General features: G+C 35.1%; 1 protein-coding gene across 9 annotated transcripts in view; it reads left to right on the forward strand.

The window, feature by feature from the left end:
- The window catches only part of ZNF236 (zinc finger protein 236), a gene marked incomplete at its 5' end in the record, with an annotated part of 83,832 nt that overhangs the window by 19,790 nt on the left and 44,254 nt on the right, over positions 1 to 19,788 (forward strand). For 7 of the 9 annotated variants that reach the window (XR_014228209.1, XM_082312308.1, XM_082312307.1 and 4 more), the window contains 7 exons: positions 2,133 to 2,257; positions 5,621 to 5,793; positions 8,223 to 8,369; positions 10,329 to 10,400; positions 15,216 to 15,419; positions 16,991 to 17,219; positions 19,185 to 19,457. Coding sequence is in view for 8 of the 9 variants with exons in the window: in XM_082312308.1 (XP_082168434.1) it covers positions 2,133 to 2,257; positions 5,621 to 5,793; positions 8,223 to 8,369; positions 10,329 to 10,400; positions 15,216 to 15,419; positions 16,991 to 17,219; positions 19,185 to 19,457 (1,223 nt within the window). Of the gene's footprint in view, positions 1 to 2,132; positions 2,258 to 4,537; positions 4,670 to 5,620; positions 5,794 to 8,222; positions 8,370 to 10,328; positions 10,401 to 15,215; positions 15,420 to 16,990; positions 17,220 to 19,184; positions 19,458 to 19,788 lie in introns of those variants that run through there. The other 2 variants (XM_082312309.1, XM_082312306.1) reach the window with 2 other exon arrangements.

Below are 19,788 nucleotides of genomic sequence, written 5' to 3' on the forward strand. Positions count from 1 at the left end.
AGTATTATGCATGCTACATTCTATATAAATGAGATATAAGCGGTCCACGATAATGTGTTTATTTTCATAAACATGGATTATTTCTGGATTCAGAGCTTCCTTATATGAGATTCGCCTTATTTATCAGTTCAGGTGTAGAAACGTGTTGCACTTGTATTCAAGAAACTACTGTCCATACAGTGCTTAACTGTCCTTTCACCGGCAATACAAATACAACCCATGTGTGTGAGCCAGGTTAATGAATTGCATAAGTGATTGCGCTCCACTTTCTGTGTTTCAGTAGAAATGATTTTGAAAGCAAAAATGTGGACATTCTGAATTTTTTTTTATTATTTGACACAATGCTCTCATATTGTTCAGATGAATTATGAGAAGTTAACATTAGACCTAACCTGTTTTACTGTATATAAAGTTCAAAGACATACATCAGTAGTTAAAAATCTTACTATTTGATTCCTGCTTTTCATTGTTAAATAAGCTTAAAAAAATTTTTAGGCTTTAAAATTATGAAGAACCTTGTTCCCTTAAGTTTTTTTTCATAAAGTGGTTGCACTTTTCGTTCCCAAAAAGGTGTTTGTGTCTGAAACATTTGAATGGAAAACTGTTATGAAGTTATAATTTAAATTTAGTACCTACCTTTTGCTAAGAAGAAAACGGTCATTATAACTCTAAATGAGGCAATATTTTAGAAGGTGATCTGATCTTGAAGGATTGTCCCTGCAGTTGTCTCCAAACTGGATATTATTTCCTTTATTAAAATGCCACAGCTATAGTTGAAACAGATGTTGTTGCTCATCAGAGAGCATATTCTGACCATCAAGCTGGTCTAGATCTGTCCTGAGATGGAAAGAAGAGGAGGTTCTCACATCTGTGCTGTTCTCTCTCCTACTCTTCAATCTTCAGTCGATTTTACTCTGGATACTTCAGTAAATTTTGATAGATATAATTAATATGAAAAAGTAAAATATGTAACCCAAACTCTGTGCTTGCTCTGCAAGAGTATAAAAAGGATTTAAATATAATATTGTAATATGTAATATTTGTTTGAAGTAATTGGAAGGGAAAATGTGCTTTCCTTTAAATAGACACTGTATATCTATGTTCTCATAGAGTAGATAGATGCGTCATTGGAGCAGAAGTTTAATGATTTCCTGTGTTACGCATGGGCTGTTACTCCCCTGCTATTTTTTATATTGTTATACCAGCCTGTGTTTCAAGGTGGTGGTGTATTTTGCACATCTGCTTTGCATTAGCTAATCTTATTTCTCAGTTGTTTAGAAAAACACCAGCTATTTAAATTTGTATAATTTCAGTTAGCTTTAAGCAGTACTGACAAGCTGGATTACTGTATAGGTGTAAATACTCGACACTATGGAAAATGAGGAGTGCTCTAGATACCACACTGCCTTCTGGTTTCACCTTCTTTAGCTGAGTTGTTGTAAAGGTCTTTTAATATCCCCTAGGCATTTGTTTTTTCTTTTTTTCCCCAGCATAAAATCAGTTGTTGTTTTTTTCCACATTGCTGTTTTTCAGCAGTCATTTAAACTAGTTTTGTTTGTAGAGAAATGAATCATGGGAGTTTATATCATCTGTTACCATGTCTCTGTGGAGATAGTGGTTTGTATTTGAGGAGCAGCAGTGAGTATTTGGGTCATTAAATTCTTAACCTGTTTTTGTTAGACGTCAGCAACTGCATTTGTGCTCTAGTTCAGGAGATCTTCCTGTTCTAGTTAAGAACAAAAGTCTTGCTGTGTTCAGGCAAAAGAAACGAAGTTGCACTGAGTTGAAAGTTCCCACCAAAATAGTAGTTGCGAAGTCACTGTATACTTCTAGCAGAATACTGTGAAAATGTCTCTAGAGAACCTCTAAGAAGTATTAATTTTATTACAGAAATAACTGAAATTCTTGGTGTTTGTAGGCACTCAGCAAAGCGCTCCTGTTAAGTTGTTCTTTTAATATCATTAAAGAGTTTGTTTTTTAACTGTTGCAGCTGATGCTATACACTGTCATCAAATTTACACTGTATGTTAAAAAATGATGGGGTAAAATCAGCTTTTTCAAAATAATGTTTAATATTAGGATTAAGAGGATTTTATTTAAATTCCTTTTCTTTTCTTTTTTTTAAATGGCAGGGTATCAAATACCAGATCTTATAACAGAAATATTGACAGAAGTGGGTTTACCTATTCCTGTCCTCACTGTGGAAAGACGTTCCAGAAGCCGAGTCAGTTAACACGACATGTTAGGATACACACAGGTAAGACTGTGGAAGTAATTATTTTAGTTTGCATTTGTTTTATGAAATTCAATTAATCTGTAAAATGCTAAGTGTTTTTCTCCCAGTTGGGACTTGAAGTAGTATTAATACATCTGGCTCATTAGATGCTGTTACCTGTTGCTTTAAAAACCCTTTATGTAATTCCTTTGCTTGGGAAATTTACTTTTAAAAATCTTTTTAACTGTTTATAATTATATACATCTGGAAATTTTAAGTACTTCCCAGGTTTCATTTGTTACAGAATACCAGTTTTGCTACTTAAAGTTTCAGTTGGCTCTAAAATTGGAATACCTAGGTAGGGGCCAGTCAGGTACTCTAAATAAGATCTTACATACTCTAGAGAACAGGTTCTAAAATTTACAATCAGAAAAAGAGTAGAAATACATGAGAATGAAGAATGCTACTAATGTAATAGTCTTGCTTTTGGTTTTAGATTGATTTATTTAAAGTTACTGCCATATATTTTCTGTACTTACTGTAACTGCCATTTTCAGGATGTCCAAAGTGAACTTGCGAGGTGATAAGCCTAGATTTTAATTTTGATACTTGAAGAAGAGCAGGTGACTGTTTAGTTTTGCAGAATGAATAGCAGATAGTTTTTGCAAAATTAATGTAATAAATATGTGCATTTGTTTAACCCCTAAGCAATTGAAATGACGGAAAAATGCTAAATACAAAATAATACAAGTTTTTGAAGTGTACAGAGGACTGTAAGAATAGTTCTCAAACTTAACCAAAATACATAATATAGCATAAGTTTGGCTTTAAACAGAACCTTCATTGAAGGTGCTCAAGTGATGTGCACTATATATGTGCACTATATTTTCCGTCTTGTGAATAAATTGCTGTTTATCTACTTTTTAGCTAGTTAAAGTAGTAAATTATGTAAGTGTGCAATGTCATTTGTATTAGCAGTCTGTTCAGACAGTGAGGTGATGAGTTGACATGTACAAGAATGACTTTGCCAAGGGAGAAATAAAAATTCCATTGCGTGACTCTTTCTTAGGAATCTTTTTAAGCTTTATAATTTAATTGTGTAACAGTAACACAAGAGGTCACCCTTGTACCTGCTTTAAAAGTTACCTCAAAGTAATAGCCAAAAAAAGTCATTGAAAATTAACTTGCTTATTTTAGAGTTTTGTATCTATTTGATACATTATTTTAGCTTATTCTAGTCAGAACTGAAGAAACAAAATTACAGTTGGTTGAGGACACTTTTCTAAAGCTTCAAAAGTTCTAGAGCATTTGTAGTTCTTTTGAAGAGTAAAAAGGCATTTGTCTGTTGGGAAACCAGAGGCAGAAAATAGAGCCCCAATCTGCACGTGATGGTAGGTCATTTTAAGTTCCAAGTAGGTTGTGAATACTCATTTAATATTTGTGAACTATGTTATTACTTCCAATCTGCGGACAATCTGTCTGGCATCCAATTGCTTGAGGTACCGTAAAATATGTAGGAAAGAAGAACTCTGCTTTAAAGAATTTAGAATGCTTAAGTCTTTAATTGTTAAAAGAGCATGTCTATGCTACATGTACAGCATTACATTAGTGTCTTAATTGCAATACTTTTTTTCTTCATAGCTATTAATTTCAAGCACTCACACCCTTTTGGGGAAAAAAAAAAAAATAAGTCTCAGGGATTGCAATTCCCATATTAATAACTAAGTAATGAACCCCCCATTCCCTCTCCCAAATGTGTATTTTATTAAGTTACACTTGAGAAATACAGAAATTCCACATTTCCACACTAGAATTAAGATCTAGTTTTTATAATGAAATTCACTTAAATAGGCGAACTTAATCTGAAGCAATGCTTCTGTGTGTCCACCAGCAGCTATTAGTGGAAGCTAAGCCTTTTACCTATGAAAGCCCAATATTAATTTTGTCACTGTATTTCAAGAACTGAATCAGTGTTCTGTATTTTAATCTATATTAAAAAATACACAGTTAAAACCCGCAGACCTTAAAGCATCTTCAAAAGCCGTAAGTAGCAGAACAGAAAATATACATTCCTTCGGAGTTGATACTATGTGAGTTATATGCTTGTAATCTATTTCAGAAAATAGCTGCTTTTATTTCAAACAATGTGAATTTAATTAGGAATTAATCATTTTAAACTAGATGTAATTACAGCTATATAATTAGAAGTCATATAAAAATATTCATTAAAACTGCTTTAGTGTGCATAATATGCAGCACATTCTAGTACTTACTGGTGTAGCAGACATAATGTACAGCATGCTCATAGTGTTTTTGCTATAGAAATGTGCAAAGAAAAGTGTTAAATGTTCTCAAGGTCCTGGAGTTACCACAGCTAAATTGTTTCTTTAAAAGAAAAAAATGAGTGATACTGAGTTCACAGTGGAGATTTCCAGTAGTCAATTAAGGCACAAGGTAAGTAAGAAACTGAACTCTTTTTTTCTTAGTATCTGTGTGTTTAAAATATGTAGCTTTGTAATATGTTAATGCATTTCTATTATGTTTTGTCACTTACAATTTCTGGGGAGTTTTTCATGGTTAATCTGTTCATGTAGAAATAACTGTAAGTGTGCACAGCACTGAGAACATCAAAATCAGGAAATAGTGACAGAGCATTCCTGTAAGGATATTGCCTAGATGTTCTTTAATGTTCAGTAGTAATATGAACATTCCAGGTTTTAAAATTATTTTTGAGCAGGGCTGTACAATATCTCATTTAATAAAAACATTGTTTTATTGCACATTTCTAATAAGTGGTTATAGAGAATGAATAGCTATTTACTGGTGAGCGGGAACCATAGGACATCTTTTGCAGTGTTGCTGTAAGACTTTTTGATTTTAGACTAAATAAAAGGTTAAATTTTTGACTGTTAGTTATTTACTACTGTCCATTACACCCTCTGCTCCCCTGTTTGTTTCTGTGCAGGTATATGCATTTTATCGGATTTGGTGTAAAAGAATGGCACATGGTTTTTTTCTTTTCCTCTTTTCTTTCCCTCCAGTGGTTTTGCATAGCAACTTCTGAGATACTCCAAACCAGAAGTTGAGCGAAGCTGTTCTAAATAATTGTTTCATACAAGTTTCATTTATTTTATGCATTTTAACTGATCATCGTCAGCTAGGTCATAAAACTTTTTCACAAAGCTACATCTTTATCAGGGTAGATGCTGAGATTAGTAGTTGAGGTAAACAATTTCATTGTCAAAACAACTAATAACATATGTTTTTGTGTTTATGTGTGTGTATGTACAGATATCTATATGCAGTATTTTATTTTAACTGATAACATTTTTCATTTAGATACAGGAAACGACTAATATTTATTTAAAGCCCGTTACCCCACATGCTGCTTTGTTTCCCTTTCAGGTGAAAGACCTTTTAAATGCAGTGAATGTGGAAAAGCCTTTAACCAGAAGGGGGCATTGCAGACCCATATGATCAAGCACACTGGTGAAAAACCCCATGCTTGTGCCTTTTGTCCTGCAGCCTTTTCTCAGAAAGGCAATCTTCAGTCACACATACAGAGAGTTCATTCAGAGGTAAATACAATTATTCATAAAGTGGTTGGTGATAATATACTGCTTATTTCATTTTCAGTATTTAAATTATCCTGTTTGCTATTCCTATGCTCTCTGGCGCTTTCTGCAGCCAATATAGATTTACTGCTGTGGTATAGATTCTAGTTTGTTGGTTTTACCTGCAGGCTTTCCTAAAATAGCTTAATCTGAATAAATGTATACTTAGGATAAGTAGCACAACCTTTGTTTACCATTGTCTTTTGAGTACATTGATAGATTAATAAATTATTAGTGGCTTTTTGTGTATAAAAATGTACCTGTGTCGGTCTTGGGAGAACGAGGGCTAGAATCAGATGAAAGTAAGCCAAAAGCAGCAAAGCAGAAAATGGTGAAAAATTTCAAGGCCAAACAGCAAGCCCTAACTCCATCATAGAGCATACTTGCAATTTGTCTTTGAAGTATATATCTTACAGCCTTTTTCAGAGGTTTTTTCAGTCACAGGTAGAAGAAAATTACAAAATAAGATAAAAAACATTGTCATCTCAGACCTCTTTATGCTGATTTTTTTTCTTCTTCTTTGTGACAGACAATTTTTAAGATTCAAAAGGTACTGCTATGATAATGAAATATAATCTTCCGAGCAACATTGGCTATGCAACTTTGTTCAGTAATTTCCTTGCTGACTTTAGTGATTGGTGGTTGGAAATACCCATAGAAAGAGTTTTGATTTGGAAGGTATAAACGGATAGAGGCAGCTTTTTTCTTTTCTCTTCTTCCCCCCCCCCCCGCATGCAGAATATATTCTCTGCTCTCACTCTGTCCCTTAACTCTGTCTGAGATTTGCTTTCTTGTTTTCCATTTTTGTGTTACAACGATAGATCTTATTTATTGGATTTTTTTTTTTTTTTAGTAAGGATCCTTTTAGCATGTTAGAGTTTCTTACTTTTATGATATGGTCCTTCATTAAATATACCTTACTGTTTTGTACTACGCTTAATTATATTAAATCATGTGTTTACATTTCATATGACTCTGTGTGACTAAGCTTCCTCACTGATCACAGCTCCCTATATGCAATAGTTTTTGCTGCATAAAAAAATGCACCAACATTAATTTTGTAATTTACATTGATTTTTTCAATATTACAAGATTGTTGGAAATCAACAGTCAGACCAAAAATATTTTTCACTTTTTTCTGTTACTCTTGTTTTTCTGTAAGGAAAAAAACCCACAACACCCTAACAAAACTAAGTAGTGGGATAAGGGACTTTATTTAAATGCTGCCTCTTGATCATGTCTTACGCTGTGTTTCGTGATCCTGATCCTGCATTTTAGTTATTGCTTTGGATCATTGGTTGATTTTTTTCTTTCTTGCTGTCTCTGTGTTTCCTTCAAGACTGCGTGCAGAACTCTATTAATTCTTCATTTTATCATGAGACAGTCACAAAATAATGTTACAGGGGGTAATGGAACAGGTTGATTCTCACTTTGTATATCACTGTATAGTCATGCCTGTATTTTATTAGTTGATACCTCTTTCTTAAAGTGTTGTACCAGTTTATGCTAATGTCAGAAAATACAAAATTCTATACTATATTGCAACCAGCGTGTTTTCTTTTGAAGACTTTGTTGTTCCCTACATATTGAAAGTATTGCGCTGGTTCTTACTGCTATGTGATAGACTGAGGAGGAGAGGGAAGTGAGGATGGTTGGAATCTGCAAATTTATCTGCTTTAATTACCTCAACCCCTTGGCCTGAGAGTCCCAAACAAGTTGCTGCTGATCACTTTCTCATCCTGTGCATTCAAATTCAGTTCAAACTATGTATTAAGCTTCTGTCCCCTTCACCGTGTTGTTTTTTTGGTAGTGGTTACCCCCTTCCCATGCAGTCCCTATGGCCTTTGGCCCAATCTGTCGTGCCTTCATTCTACTTTGACCCGAAAAATGGGTTTTATTTTTTTCTTGGAAATTTATAAAAGATACGTTTGCAAAAGTAAACAGAAGAGCCAAAATTTGAAGATAAATGATCTGTATTTTTCTCTTCATCTTTCCAAACATCCACTTGTATTATGTATGATGTTACGTTTTCAGGCACATCTTAATTGGTAAAGTTACATTTCAGTTTTGTTTCTAAGTGTGTAATGGTAGGAAATTGTAAGGAGGGAAAAGTCTGAGGCCTCATTTGCCAGATGACGTTTGTTTTGCTCTCTGGTGCTTTCCAACGTTGAGAAGTGGTAATAGGAGATGACAGTCAGGCACGTAGATTACAGTTGACTTGATATCTGAGAGATACCAGACTGATTCCATAACTGGATATCAGTGCCTTGGAAAAATAAACCATTTTAGCTCTCATAACCCCATATTATATTTGTTATGTGGGTAAATAATGAAAAGTATAAAATTTGGTAGATTTAGGGAAAATTTAAGTAGTTTTTTTTGTTTTATTGAAGGTGAAGAATGGTCCTACATACAATTGTACAGAATGTAGCTGTGTCTTCAAAAGCTTGGGTAGTTTAAATACACATATCAGCAAGATGCACATGGGTGGTCCACAGAATTCTGCAAGCTCTTCAACAGATGTATCTCATGTTACAGCGGTAAGCTTTGCTTGATATATTGTGAAAATGCCTTTAAGAGTTTAGTTAGATCTATATCTTAATTCCAGGAATTCTTCAGATAGGTTAGAACTAAAAGACCTGTAGCTGCTTTTTGTCTTTTTAAAGTCTTGTGTCATTTTTGGAATTGATTTGCATTATTAAATATTGACAGAATGTAAATTGGCCAAGTATATGCAAAAAAGGATTTACAGTTTGAGTGTTAATATGAAAATACAACATCTTATTTTACAGCGAAGTAAAATATAATTCTGGTGCTTACAGATTGTGTGTGGAGGAAAGGTTGCCTCCCCAGATAACATAAAAATAATTATGAAGTTTTGCTGGAACAATGAAATCTGGAACTGTTGAAATTGTATAGTAGTTTTAACTCATTTTCAGAAATTGTTTGTATAATTCTAGTTCATATAAAGACATAGTGGATTCTTCTTCTGAATATTTCTGATAACTTGTTTTAAATGTTAGCTTCTTATTTGACAGATCATAAAGGGAAAATCTTAGCTTTATTGGAAGCACCGAATGTTGGTTTTTTCCTTTACCAAGATACAAGAAGCTGAATTTCAGAAAGTGCTTCTGGTTTCATAAGACTATTTTATTTTTTGAGCCAGTGCATATTTAATGTATCACAGTACATTTTTTTTTTCTTTGAATAGAACTACCTTTTTTACCTTTATTCCACTCTGTTTTGCATCATTTCCAACTTTTGTGCTTTAAAGGTCAATGGATGACAAGTAATACTAGACTTTGAAGAGGAGGGTTAAAATTTACTGTCTCAATTTCATTATGCAGCTGTATCTTGTTGAAAACAAGTGTCTAGTAGTGTTGTTTGGAGAACCATTTTTCTTTTTTAGATTTCATAAAGTTTTTTTGTATGGCAGATGCTATTTGTCTCTTCAGGTTAACTAAAAGAAAAAAACAAAAGACTAATGTGTCCTATTTGCTTGCAAGTACATATAATCTCTACATCTTTTTGTACATCTGTACATTCACAGGCCTAATCTTAAAAGCAGAATGGAAAAGGATTCCTTCATACTACCTCATGTTTGCTTTCCCTGTCCAGCTGTGTGTTTCTTGTTTTAGTTTGCTTGAGTATTTTGCATTTACATTATGTATTGATGTTACAGAAGTGTGTTGTTGTTATCTTTGCTGCATGCATGCTTCTCTGCTTGCATGAAGGAGGGAAAAAATAAAGAATATCTCCATACAATAGTATAAGCAAAATAGGAGAAAAAATTTTCTTTCTAAAAACAGATGCCAAGAAGTTTAACAAGAAGAACAAAGATAATAACTGACATGTCCGTTGCATGTGAAAAGAGTATTACACTTTTTATTTTTAATTTTATAGCTGAAACTGCAGGGATTTAATGATTGATTGATTTTTATTGCTATAGAAAGATGGTACATTCTCAGATCAGCACTAGCATTCTTATGTTAGAACGGACTTCTTCATTCTGCTCAAAACTTGCAGAGCTTCTTTAACAACAAATCTCCAGTATAATAATTCTGTTCTGAAGTTTGCGATCAGTCTCTGATGTCCCTTGTTATATACCTGCGGATGAACAATGATTATGTACTTAATACAACAAAATCCAAAAGTTGAAGTCTCCTGAAGTGCTGTGCTACCGAAGAATGCATTCTTGTGTGATACATGAGTACATCTTGTAAAATATGCTTACTGTAAGGTTATTTGTATTTTGCCGCATCAGTGCTTGTAGCTATAAGGTATTGGTTTCTGTAACTTGTGTTTATTTAATGTATGTAAACTATGAGCAACATTAGTGATTCTAGGTGCTGTTTTATCTCTCCCATAGTCTCATTTTTTCTGTCACTAGTCTCCATACTGTGGGAAAATGAGCTGTGCTACTTTTATGCATAATGTCAGCTATGTTTTTCTTCTTTTTGTACAAAGGCTTAAAATACTTTATTTTTATTTCTTTGTAGGACTCTGTCACCCAGCCTTTAACAACATCCCCTGCTAATCTTTTGCAACCTGTTGATAACAAATGGAAGAATGTAAGTGTACAGTTTTTGCCATATTTTTGTGTCAAGACTAAAAGTGGAAGAAACTTTACTGAATTTTGTAAGCTTTCATTTAACTGGTGGAAAAGGATATGCAATGGTCATCTGTGATAAATTGATCAGCTAATATGCGAAGGCAAACTTCTTGGTGAATGCAGCAGGTTATTTAGGAATGGAACAGGTCTTGAATGGGTTATATTCCCTCATTCATGATATGGTCATGATTTTGCACATAATTCTGTTCATTAGGTCTTCAAAATGGAGGCAAATATTCTCCTGTATAAAAAGACGAGAGGAGAGTAAGGACTTTCATGAATACCGGATTATCTTGCCCCTCTGACTTTACTTCACAGGGATACCATGGTTTGGGTGGAGAGGGAAGAAGCTGTGTTGGTGCTGGTTGAGTTGGTTGGAATTGAGGCAGCAGGGGAACCGTGGGGCTCAGGAGGAGCCCGCGGAGCCGGGGAAGGGCTGGCTTTCTGGAACCCTATAGCAAGCGGTCTTCATGTACAGGCAGGCAGGTCTTGATATGCCAGTCACAGTGAGAGTATTAGCGTGTTTTGTTGCAGCTATGTAGCATGTTGTTTTTCAGTTACACGTTTCAGCATGGTGTCCTAGTGACAGACTAATTTGACCTGCATTCTCCCCTTCCCAACTTCAGCCACTGATTATCTTCTCATGTACTAGAATCCACAAAACCAAGAACTAGGAAATGTGGCTGTATTGCTTTAAAGTCACCGTACCCAGTCTATCCTCTTTCTTTTTATCTTTTACTGTGAATTCAGTGTTTCAGGACCAGTTAACTTCAAGCTGAACAGAACTGATGTGAACTAAATAATTACTAATATTTGCTGTATTAAATAAATAGTTATACTACGTTTCTTATAAGACTTTAAAAAGTATTAAAAATGGCTGTTCTTCAAAAGCAGTTTATTTTAAGTAAATTTTCATTTTTTTAACCAACTGAAATTATTTTCTGTGGTAAGGAGTGGTATCAGAGGTGATGCCTCGTTTTTAGGTGGGGCAGTGTGATGTGAAAGCACAGGTCTGAAAAGATAATCGTCAGTTGTGCCACAGTGTGTGGTTCTCTGTACTTGATGCAGAGTGCCAGGTTTTTCCCCAGTGAGAGGTGCCAGCTGGGAGCAATGGATCCCATTGCCCCCTCCTCCCAGAACTGCCTGGTGCTCTTCGCTACCGAGTGGGAGAACTGGTCCGGTTCCATCCTTAGTCATAGTGTCTTCAAACCTGTTTCATCTCCAGAGGATGACTTATTAACTGCTGAGCCACCAAGCAGTTTAAGTGTGAACCTTTACAGAGTCAACTTCAGCTTATGTGTAGTGGATCTAGGAAACCAAGCAACGAGAAGCCTGACTTTGTAATCTAGCATTTAGAGCAGAAACCTGATTTCTCCCTCCCCTTGCTAAGGTACCTTCTGCTTTTACAGTAGTAACTACATACTGCAACATGTATGGGAATCTTGCAGCAAAGGAATGCATGGTATCTCCTCAAAACTAATGCAGATAGACCTCAATGCTAAGGTGAATCAGCAGCAATTTTGTTACGTGTTTTCAGATATTCCTCCTTTGATGTACTATCTGCTTGTTTCCGTGCCTTCAGATGCACAGCCTGCTTGTTTACGTGCAGTTGCTGTTCATTTGTTGAACTAGGATATAGGCTCAGATTCCTCCATTGGACTGTACCACGTATCACAAACAGTTTTAAGAAAATGTATAGGTACTTTTCTTTTATTTAATGTTAGCTTTTTAGTAAGTAGAGCTAGTTGCATCCTTAATGATTCTTCCTTTTCCTTCTTGTAATGGAGGTTATAAGAAAGCAGGGATACATTTTGTATTTGCAAAGAGAATGACGTACTAAAATTAACGTGAGGCACCATGAGTGATTTTTAAAACTTTCTGAGAGAACTTGTAAAAGAGGTGCGCAGGGAATCACCACCGTTACTGTGTTTCCGATGTAGTCCCTTGGAGATTAATTCTTGACCCTACACTACTTAATATTTTATCAGTGACCTGGAAGAAAATGTAAAATAATCACAGATCAGGATGATACAAAGATTGAGGTAATTTATGAAGAGGACATATCACTGATGAAGAGTGATCTGGAGCTGGATGGACCAAGCAAAATATGTTCTGATATGGCCAAGAATAAAATCCCATATAGAAGAACAGGAAAAGTAGGCCATATTCACAGGATAGGAGTTTTCAAGGATTTTAAATTCCCGTTATAAATAAGGGTGGAAGAGGTAATAATTGATGTATCAGCTAAGAGTTAGGTTTTGCTTGCCTGGAAAGATTAGGTTTTGTCTTTTTATTTAGAGAAGAAACTTTTCATAGAAATGAAAAGCTTGTGTGTCTTCTGTATATCATTCTGGGAATTTTTGCTTTTGTCAGTTGTCTGTTTATAGTGTTCAGTATTCATGAACTGTATTCAGAGATACAGGAGGAAGCAGAGCAATCAGAATACTTAAAGTATGATGTGATGTGTTTTAGTATTGAGGAGATTCAAGATGTATTATCTATTTTGCCCGTCAGATAAAATATTTAAGGATGACTTGCTCTGCTGTTTTGAAGAAAAGGCAAAAAATCTGTAATCTCTTTAATAGAGAAGAGAAAAAAAGTTTTGAGGGTTGAAGCTGGACAAATTCGCACTTTGAAATGAAGGATTGAGTTTTAGTGTGGGTAATTTACTGTTGGAGCAACTTGTTCAAGTTGGATAGCAACAGAAAAAGTTACCACAATAAATTACTTGATTTAAAGAACTGCTATAATTTCTGTACAGTTACTTTACTTGAAGGAGTAATTCACTCGGAGCAGTCACGCAATCTGTGTTACACAGCAGATCAGGCAGACTAAGGGTGATCACAAGGTCCACTATTCTAATTGAACAAATGTGGAATTATGAAGTAGTAATAAAAATCTTCATTCTCTATGCTACTTTTAAAATCGGTTATTGAAGTGAGACCTACAAAGAGACCTCTGAAGCTTTTTACAATGAACAGGGTATCTCAATAGTAATGGTAACAAACTTCATACACGTGCATATGTATGTATTATTTTTTCAAAAAAGATAACCTCCATGAGACTGTGTATAAACTGCTGTATAATACGTGAACACACTGGCTAAATACATGTAATACTGTAATTTTCATGTCAAAGATGATGTTGAGCAGTTCCTTCATTAACAATTTTTTTTTCTCTTGCTAAAGCCAGGGAGAATTTTATAGACTTTTTAGTGTAGGCTTGCCGCTCTACTAAAGAGCTTCCCTGAATTCTGTTTCAAGAAAACTAATGGTCTCTGTAAAGAGCTGTTACACTCTTTAGCAAAACACTTTGCTTCAGTTCCTGTTTATTGCAATGAAAATAGAATATAGTGTGTTTTATTTTGTAAAATACATATTGAAGTGTTTATAGCACTTTTGCTAAATTGGAATCTGAAGAGATGGAGTCGTTCCATCTGTCCCACTGGTGAGGTGAAAAAAGATGAACTAATGGTTAAATCAGCAAAACAGCAAGTGCTATTCTCGCATGCATGCAAGAGAAATGAGATAAGCATTTCTTTTATATTGTCTCATGAGAAGGCATTAAGAATACTTCATGGAATTTGCAGGATATAATTTGAGTCAAGCTAATTTTTCTTAATACATTTCTTTGTAACCATCTCCAAATACAGTGACAGTGTCATTTTAACTGTCCAGTGTAATATGTCAGTATAAAGAAAATCTCAGGGGAGTTTTCAGATTAGAAGAAATATTACACACATGAAGCCGAAGATTATCCTGTGTTAAAAATGATCTGAAAGAAGATAGTGTTTTATATATGTGTGTGTGTGTGTGCGTGCACGCCTGGAAGTGATTATTTTTAGAGAACAGAAGTGAATATTAGAAGCAAATATCCAGTGTGTTCTAAGAAACAGAATTATGGGGCTAGCCATTATATAAATATATATTTCTCTTTTCTGCAGTAAAATAAATGATTGAAAGCAGTTGTTTCAGTAATGGTATGTTTATGGAGTCTATTTGTTGTAAGGAACAGAAGTTTATAAATGAGGAAGAACAGAAGGAGTCTATATTTCTGATTTTAAAAAGAAATATCATGGCTTTTTATCACTTTTTTCCTTCATATTTGTTACTAAGATAGCCTAAGATACAATTATCAAATCAAAGATTAAGAAATTTGATTTTTAGACTTAAAGGGTTTTTTTAGTATTTTGACACAGCTCCATGGATATTTAAATTTTTAGAGTATTAAGAGGGTCTTCTAAAGCTAAGAGTTTTAGAAGATTGAAAGTTGAAGGGAAAAAATTTAGTAGTTTGATTGTTCTGAAAGGTTTTGATGTAACGACACAAATAATTTAATACAAAAAAATCTTGACTAATACAAGGTTATTTTTCCAAAGAACTTGCTTTAGTTAAATGTGGTAAAAAGGCAACCATGTCAGTGCCATTTATTTATTTTGGAATTACTTTTCATGTGGCCTCTACATGTGGAATTCAGTAATTGATCCCTGTATTTTGTAAACTGGTTGAAGGTTCCATACTTACGATAAACTTAATTATAGCTGTAAGCTTACAGTCACGCAGCTTGGGAAGAACTCCAGAAAAGGGATATATAGAAGCAATTCTTTAGTGGAGTGAGCAGACCTTTAGTGACAGCCCTGTATAATCCTTATGTCTTATACAAGTGGACATCCTTGTAGTGGACAGTTAACAGATATTTCAGATAAGGGATCCAAACAGATCCGTTCATATATACTTTTAATCTTCTGTTACAAATGTACTGCTGTCTATTTCAGGCCACGCATTTTCGATCTCCACTTCTTCAACAGACAGACAACCAGGTGTCTTCAGCTACTGCTCATCAGGGTCAGCAGGCTGTAACTGATGTCATCCAGCAGCTCCTTGAGTTATCAGAACCAGGTCCTGTAGAAAATAACCAGCCTCAACAACCTGGTCAACAACTCAACATTGCAGTGGGAATCAATAGAGATATTTTGCAGGTAAAGAGCTGTGTGTGAGAACAGCTTTATGTTCCAGTGGTTTCTTTCTTGTTTTTATTTTAGTGAAATTTATTCTCTGTATTTTCAATCATAGCATTCCTTCTGCATTTCTAAATGATTTATCAGTCAAGAAAGAATTGTAAAGATCTACTGAATGAGTATGGAATGCACCAAGACATCTTTTTGTATAATTTTACAAAAGCAAAGTTTTATAAATATTGATTACATGACCTAGGATAAAGCTTTAAGTGTACAAACCCATACATGGACATATTATTGATCCCTTGGCCTTTTTTTTTTTTCTGTTGCCTAGAAGCAGCTTGTGGCACATCCTTAAGTTATGCCGTGCTTAAAATGTGATGACATTTAAGAGGGAAAAAAATTTTTATCTGGTTAAAAAAATGAGAATGTATATGGGGCCTTTATCCTGTTCTAATTAATAAGGGCTATTTGAATATTTCCTATTGGAGCAAAGAAAATTCCTTCCTGGGTCAGACCAATGTTTTGTCTAACCCATTGTTCTGTCCTTGATACTGGTAGTAGGAGATGCCATGTAACAGAAGAGATGCAGGGCAGTAATTCAACTGTCTATGCTTGTTCTGCAGCCTCCACCACATAATGGAGCAGGGGAGAGAATATTATTTTTCAGTATTAGTGGTAGCTTGCTAACCGTTAAGCTATTTTTTCACCTTTAGTCTTTTAAGTACCATTTAAATTTCTTTTAGGAAGACGCGAATGTTACATGCAGCTATGTGTAGGTTCACCATGTTACCTGTGCTGGGTTCTCTAATGTCGGGAATGTGATGGTTAGTTGCACCAAATTATAACACAAAATATAACTGTTGTTGTGATAGCTATTGAACAAAAATAAAAAATTGGTCTTTGAGGTTGGTTCTTTAAGTTATTGTATGAGCGTCACTAGCCATATTGTTGTACAAAATAAAAATAAAACAGTTTTCTTCCAAGTGATCAAATATCTGCACGCTCCTACTTAAATCTGTGTTTGAGGTCTTTGATCCAGAGCCTTTTCAGACACAATAGTATCTATAAAGATGCCTACACTCCAGTCCCTTCCAGGTGTACGTAAAAATGAGCGCATAGCTCTTGCCTTGGTCTGACGGTTATCAGTGGTCTGTTAAGAGAGGCTTTGGAGCTTTTCCAAGCCTTTCTTTGGTTTAGCATTCGTCCTTATTCTTTATATCATCTATGGCTTCTCCACAAGCTGATGGGCTTCAATCTGACCTTTTACGGGGAACTATTCTCTTGTGTAGTAGGCATAAGAGAGAGCTATATATTCGTGGCGAAAGCTTGATTCTGTAGAAATGATTGGCACTTTTCTGAAAGGCAGTTGTTGAGATGTATTAGTGCAGGAAATCCAACTTAAAATCTCACAGACAATCAGAAGTCAGTGTTGTATAAGAATGCTTTTGCAAATTTGAAATCCAGCTGAAACTCTGGGAGGATGAGACATTTAATTCCTTTAATTATATTTGTATTGTATATTTTAAGAAAAGTTGGGGCAACTGTGGAATGTTTGTTTCTTAATCTACAAGGTTTTTGTTCTCTTTTAGCAAGCTTTAGAGAACAGCGGGTTGTCTTCAATTCCTGTGCCTGCACATTCTACTGACTGCAACCAGGCCAAGACTCCTGGGGCCCAGGATCAGAACCCAGATGTCCAAACTCTCTCAAATCATCAGGCTGACTCTAATAATGCAGAACAAGATAAGGAGCAAGAGAGTACAGACAAACTGGATAAAAAAGAAAAAAAGGTTATTAAGAAAAAATCACCGTTTTTACCTGGTAATGTTGCCACTACTTGCTACTTTTTGTGCTATAAGGACTATAGTATTTGTGGGTGTGTCAATGGCTTTATAAAGGGATTTCCCAAAACATATTGTGGATCAGTTATGAACTTCATGTACTCTTATCTAAAACACAGTATGTGTATAAGTTATGATCAATAGCATTTATAACTTCCATTATACTGATAGAAAAACATGTTGAAATGGCATTAAGTGAAGTTGCACTATTAAATCTTCTGCATTTAGATCAGTAGAGTTTTTGGAAGAGGACAAAAAAGAAAGAATATGGATCTCTTTCCCTCTTTTTCCCATCATCCTTCTCTGAGAAGGGTTGGGTTTTCATGGTGTGTCCCAGAGCAGAGAGTTCTTGCAAGCACTTGAGGAAACGGCCTCAAGCTGCCCCAGGGGAAGTTTAGGTTAGATATTAGGAAAAACTTCTTCACCGAAAGGGTGGTCAGGCACTGGAACAGGCTGCCCAGGGAAGTGGTTGAGTCTCCATCCCTGGAGGTATTTAAAGGACGGATAGATGTGGTGCTCGAGGACATGGTATAGTGATGGACTTGGCAGTGCTAGGTTAACGGTTGGACTTGATGATCTTAAGGGTCATTTCCAACCTTAACGATTCTGTGATTCTGTGATTCTTTGGAAGCAAGGCCTCGCAGAGACAGAAGTGCAGTGCTGCTGCCTCATGCAGATCTTCACTGATCTAGGCCATGTAGGGAAGGACGAAGGTTGACATTGTGGATAATACTTCATGTCACCTGTGTTTGGAATCACAGTACTGATTTGATTTTGTCACCATAAATACATGTTAATATTCCACCTCCATACTGTATTGTGTGTATGGATTTTGTCTCTGTGTGCTTAAATGCAACTTTAGTGTTAAGGTTGCTCAGGCTTTAAGGTTGCTAGAAGTGGTTTGTTTGAAGTATAGCCATCATATTTTTAATGGCTGGCCTGGTGGAGACAGCTTTATAATAAGCAGTCACTGAGTTCTGTCTGTAGTATCTTCATAGATACATTGATGTTGCTTTTTTGTTTGCAAGGGAATGAGAAATTGATCCAAAGTTGAAAACTCATCTTGTCCAGCATAACAGTGCTAAAAATCAACATTAACTTTCCCCTGGTAATAACAACTGTTTTGTTCCTGGTGTGTAACAGTAACAACTCTCTAACTCTAACTGCAAATAAAAATGAAAGGTCACTGCTGTACAGTCCAACACAACTGCCTTTATTTCTTGATAAAATAACATAGCCTCAGTGTATTGACATGGTTTACAGAAAAAAACACTATGTCGACTAATTTAAACCAGTGAATATCTGACATTGAACAACATGTATGAATTAAAAAATCTGATAGGATTTAGAAGCTTCTGTTGTCATTTTCTGTTGAGAAAAGGTATGCTGTTGCTTTAGGACAGAGTTTAGGGTTCTTGGATCATAAAACACCTTTTCTGAAAAAGTAGCCTTAAATTGTGTATCTTTCAGAAGGACTTTTTACAAAATTTTTGCAAGAAGAGCAAGTGACTGTGTGGTGCTTAGTTGCTGTCTGGGGTTAAATCACAACACTGGTATATTGTATTGCATTACACCTACATTCTATATTTCTAAGTGGCATACAAACTGCATTCTTTCTTTCTATTCTGTGAAGTCACACATTTCTTAGATTTTTTTTTTTCTTTTTTTTTAACCTTGTTTCTTTTCAGTAACGTAAAAATGTTTGAGTTTCAACAGGATTCTCTTAGGTTTTGGTTTTGTGACGCCAGCCCATCACTATTTTTGTGAAGTAGAATGTATTTGATAGAGAAGTTAATTGTCTACTAAGTGTATTGTAATGGCATCTATTTGGCAAAATGTTTTTGTGTTTTGACTGCTTTGTGTAATTGTGTCAGTGTAGTAGAATTTGTGAAGAACTGTTAAAGTGTTTCCAACACATTCATTTTGATGTTGTTCCTTATTTCAGGTTCTATACGTGAAGAAAATGGAATAAGGTGGCATGTTTGTCCATATTGCTCTAAAGAATTTAAAAAACCAAGTGATCTAGTGCGCCACATTCGCATTCATACCCATGAGAAGCCGTTCAAGTGTCCCCAGTGTTTCCGCGCCTTTGCTGTTAAGAGCACTCTCACAGCACACATAAAAACACATACTGGCATTAAAGCTTTCAAGTGCCAATTTTGTATGAAATGCTTTTCCACCTCAGGGAGTTTAAAAGTTCACATTCGTCTACATACAGGTAAGGCCTCAAAATTGCTTTTCTGTTTTCTATGATGTGGTTGAGAACTTGAATGAAAAAAGACAATGTAAAGCTCTTAAATCATAGAGATGTCTATCATGTCATTGATACCTATCAGAGAATGAACTGGTTTTAGTGTCTTATATGATGAACTTAAATTTTTGTCATAACTTTCTAGTGTTTCATGGCTTTGAAACTTTGGGCTCTTAGAAAAGCCGTGGACATTTAGTTTTCTGATGATGAGTCAGCTGTTGCTCCCTTTTAATATTGCTATTGTGAGTGTATTTAACTGTGCTTTCTAGAGAGTCATACTCTTAGAATTTGAGTTCTG

This window comes from Platalea leucorodia (assembly GCF_965183815.1).
Source record: "Platalea leucorodia genome assembly, chromosome: 1".
NCBI lineage: Eukaryota > Metazoa > Chordata > Aves > Pelecaniformes > Threskiornithidae > Platalea > Platalea leucorodia.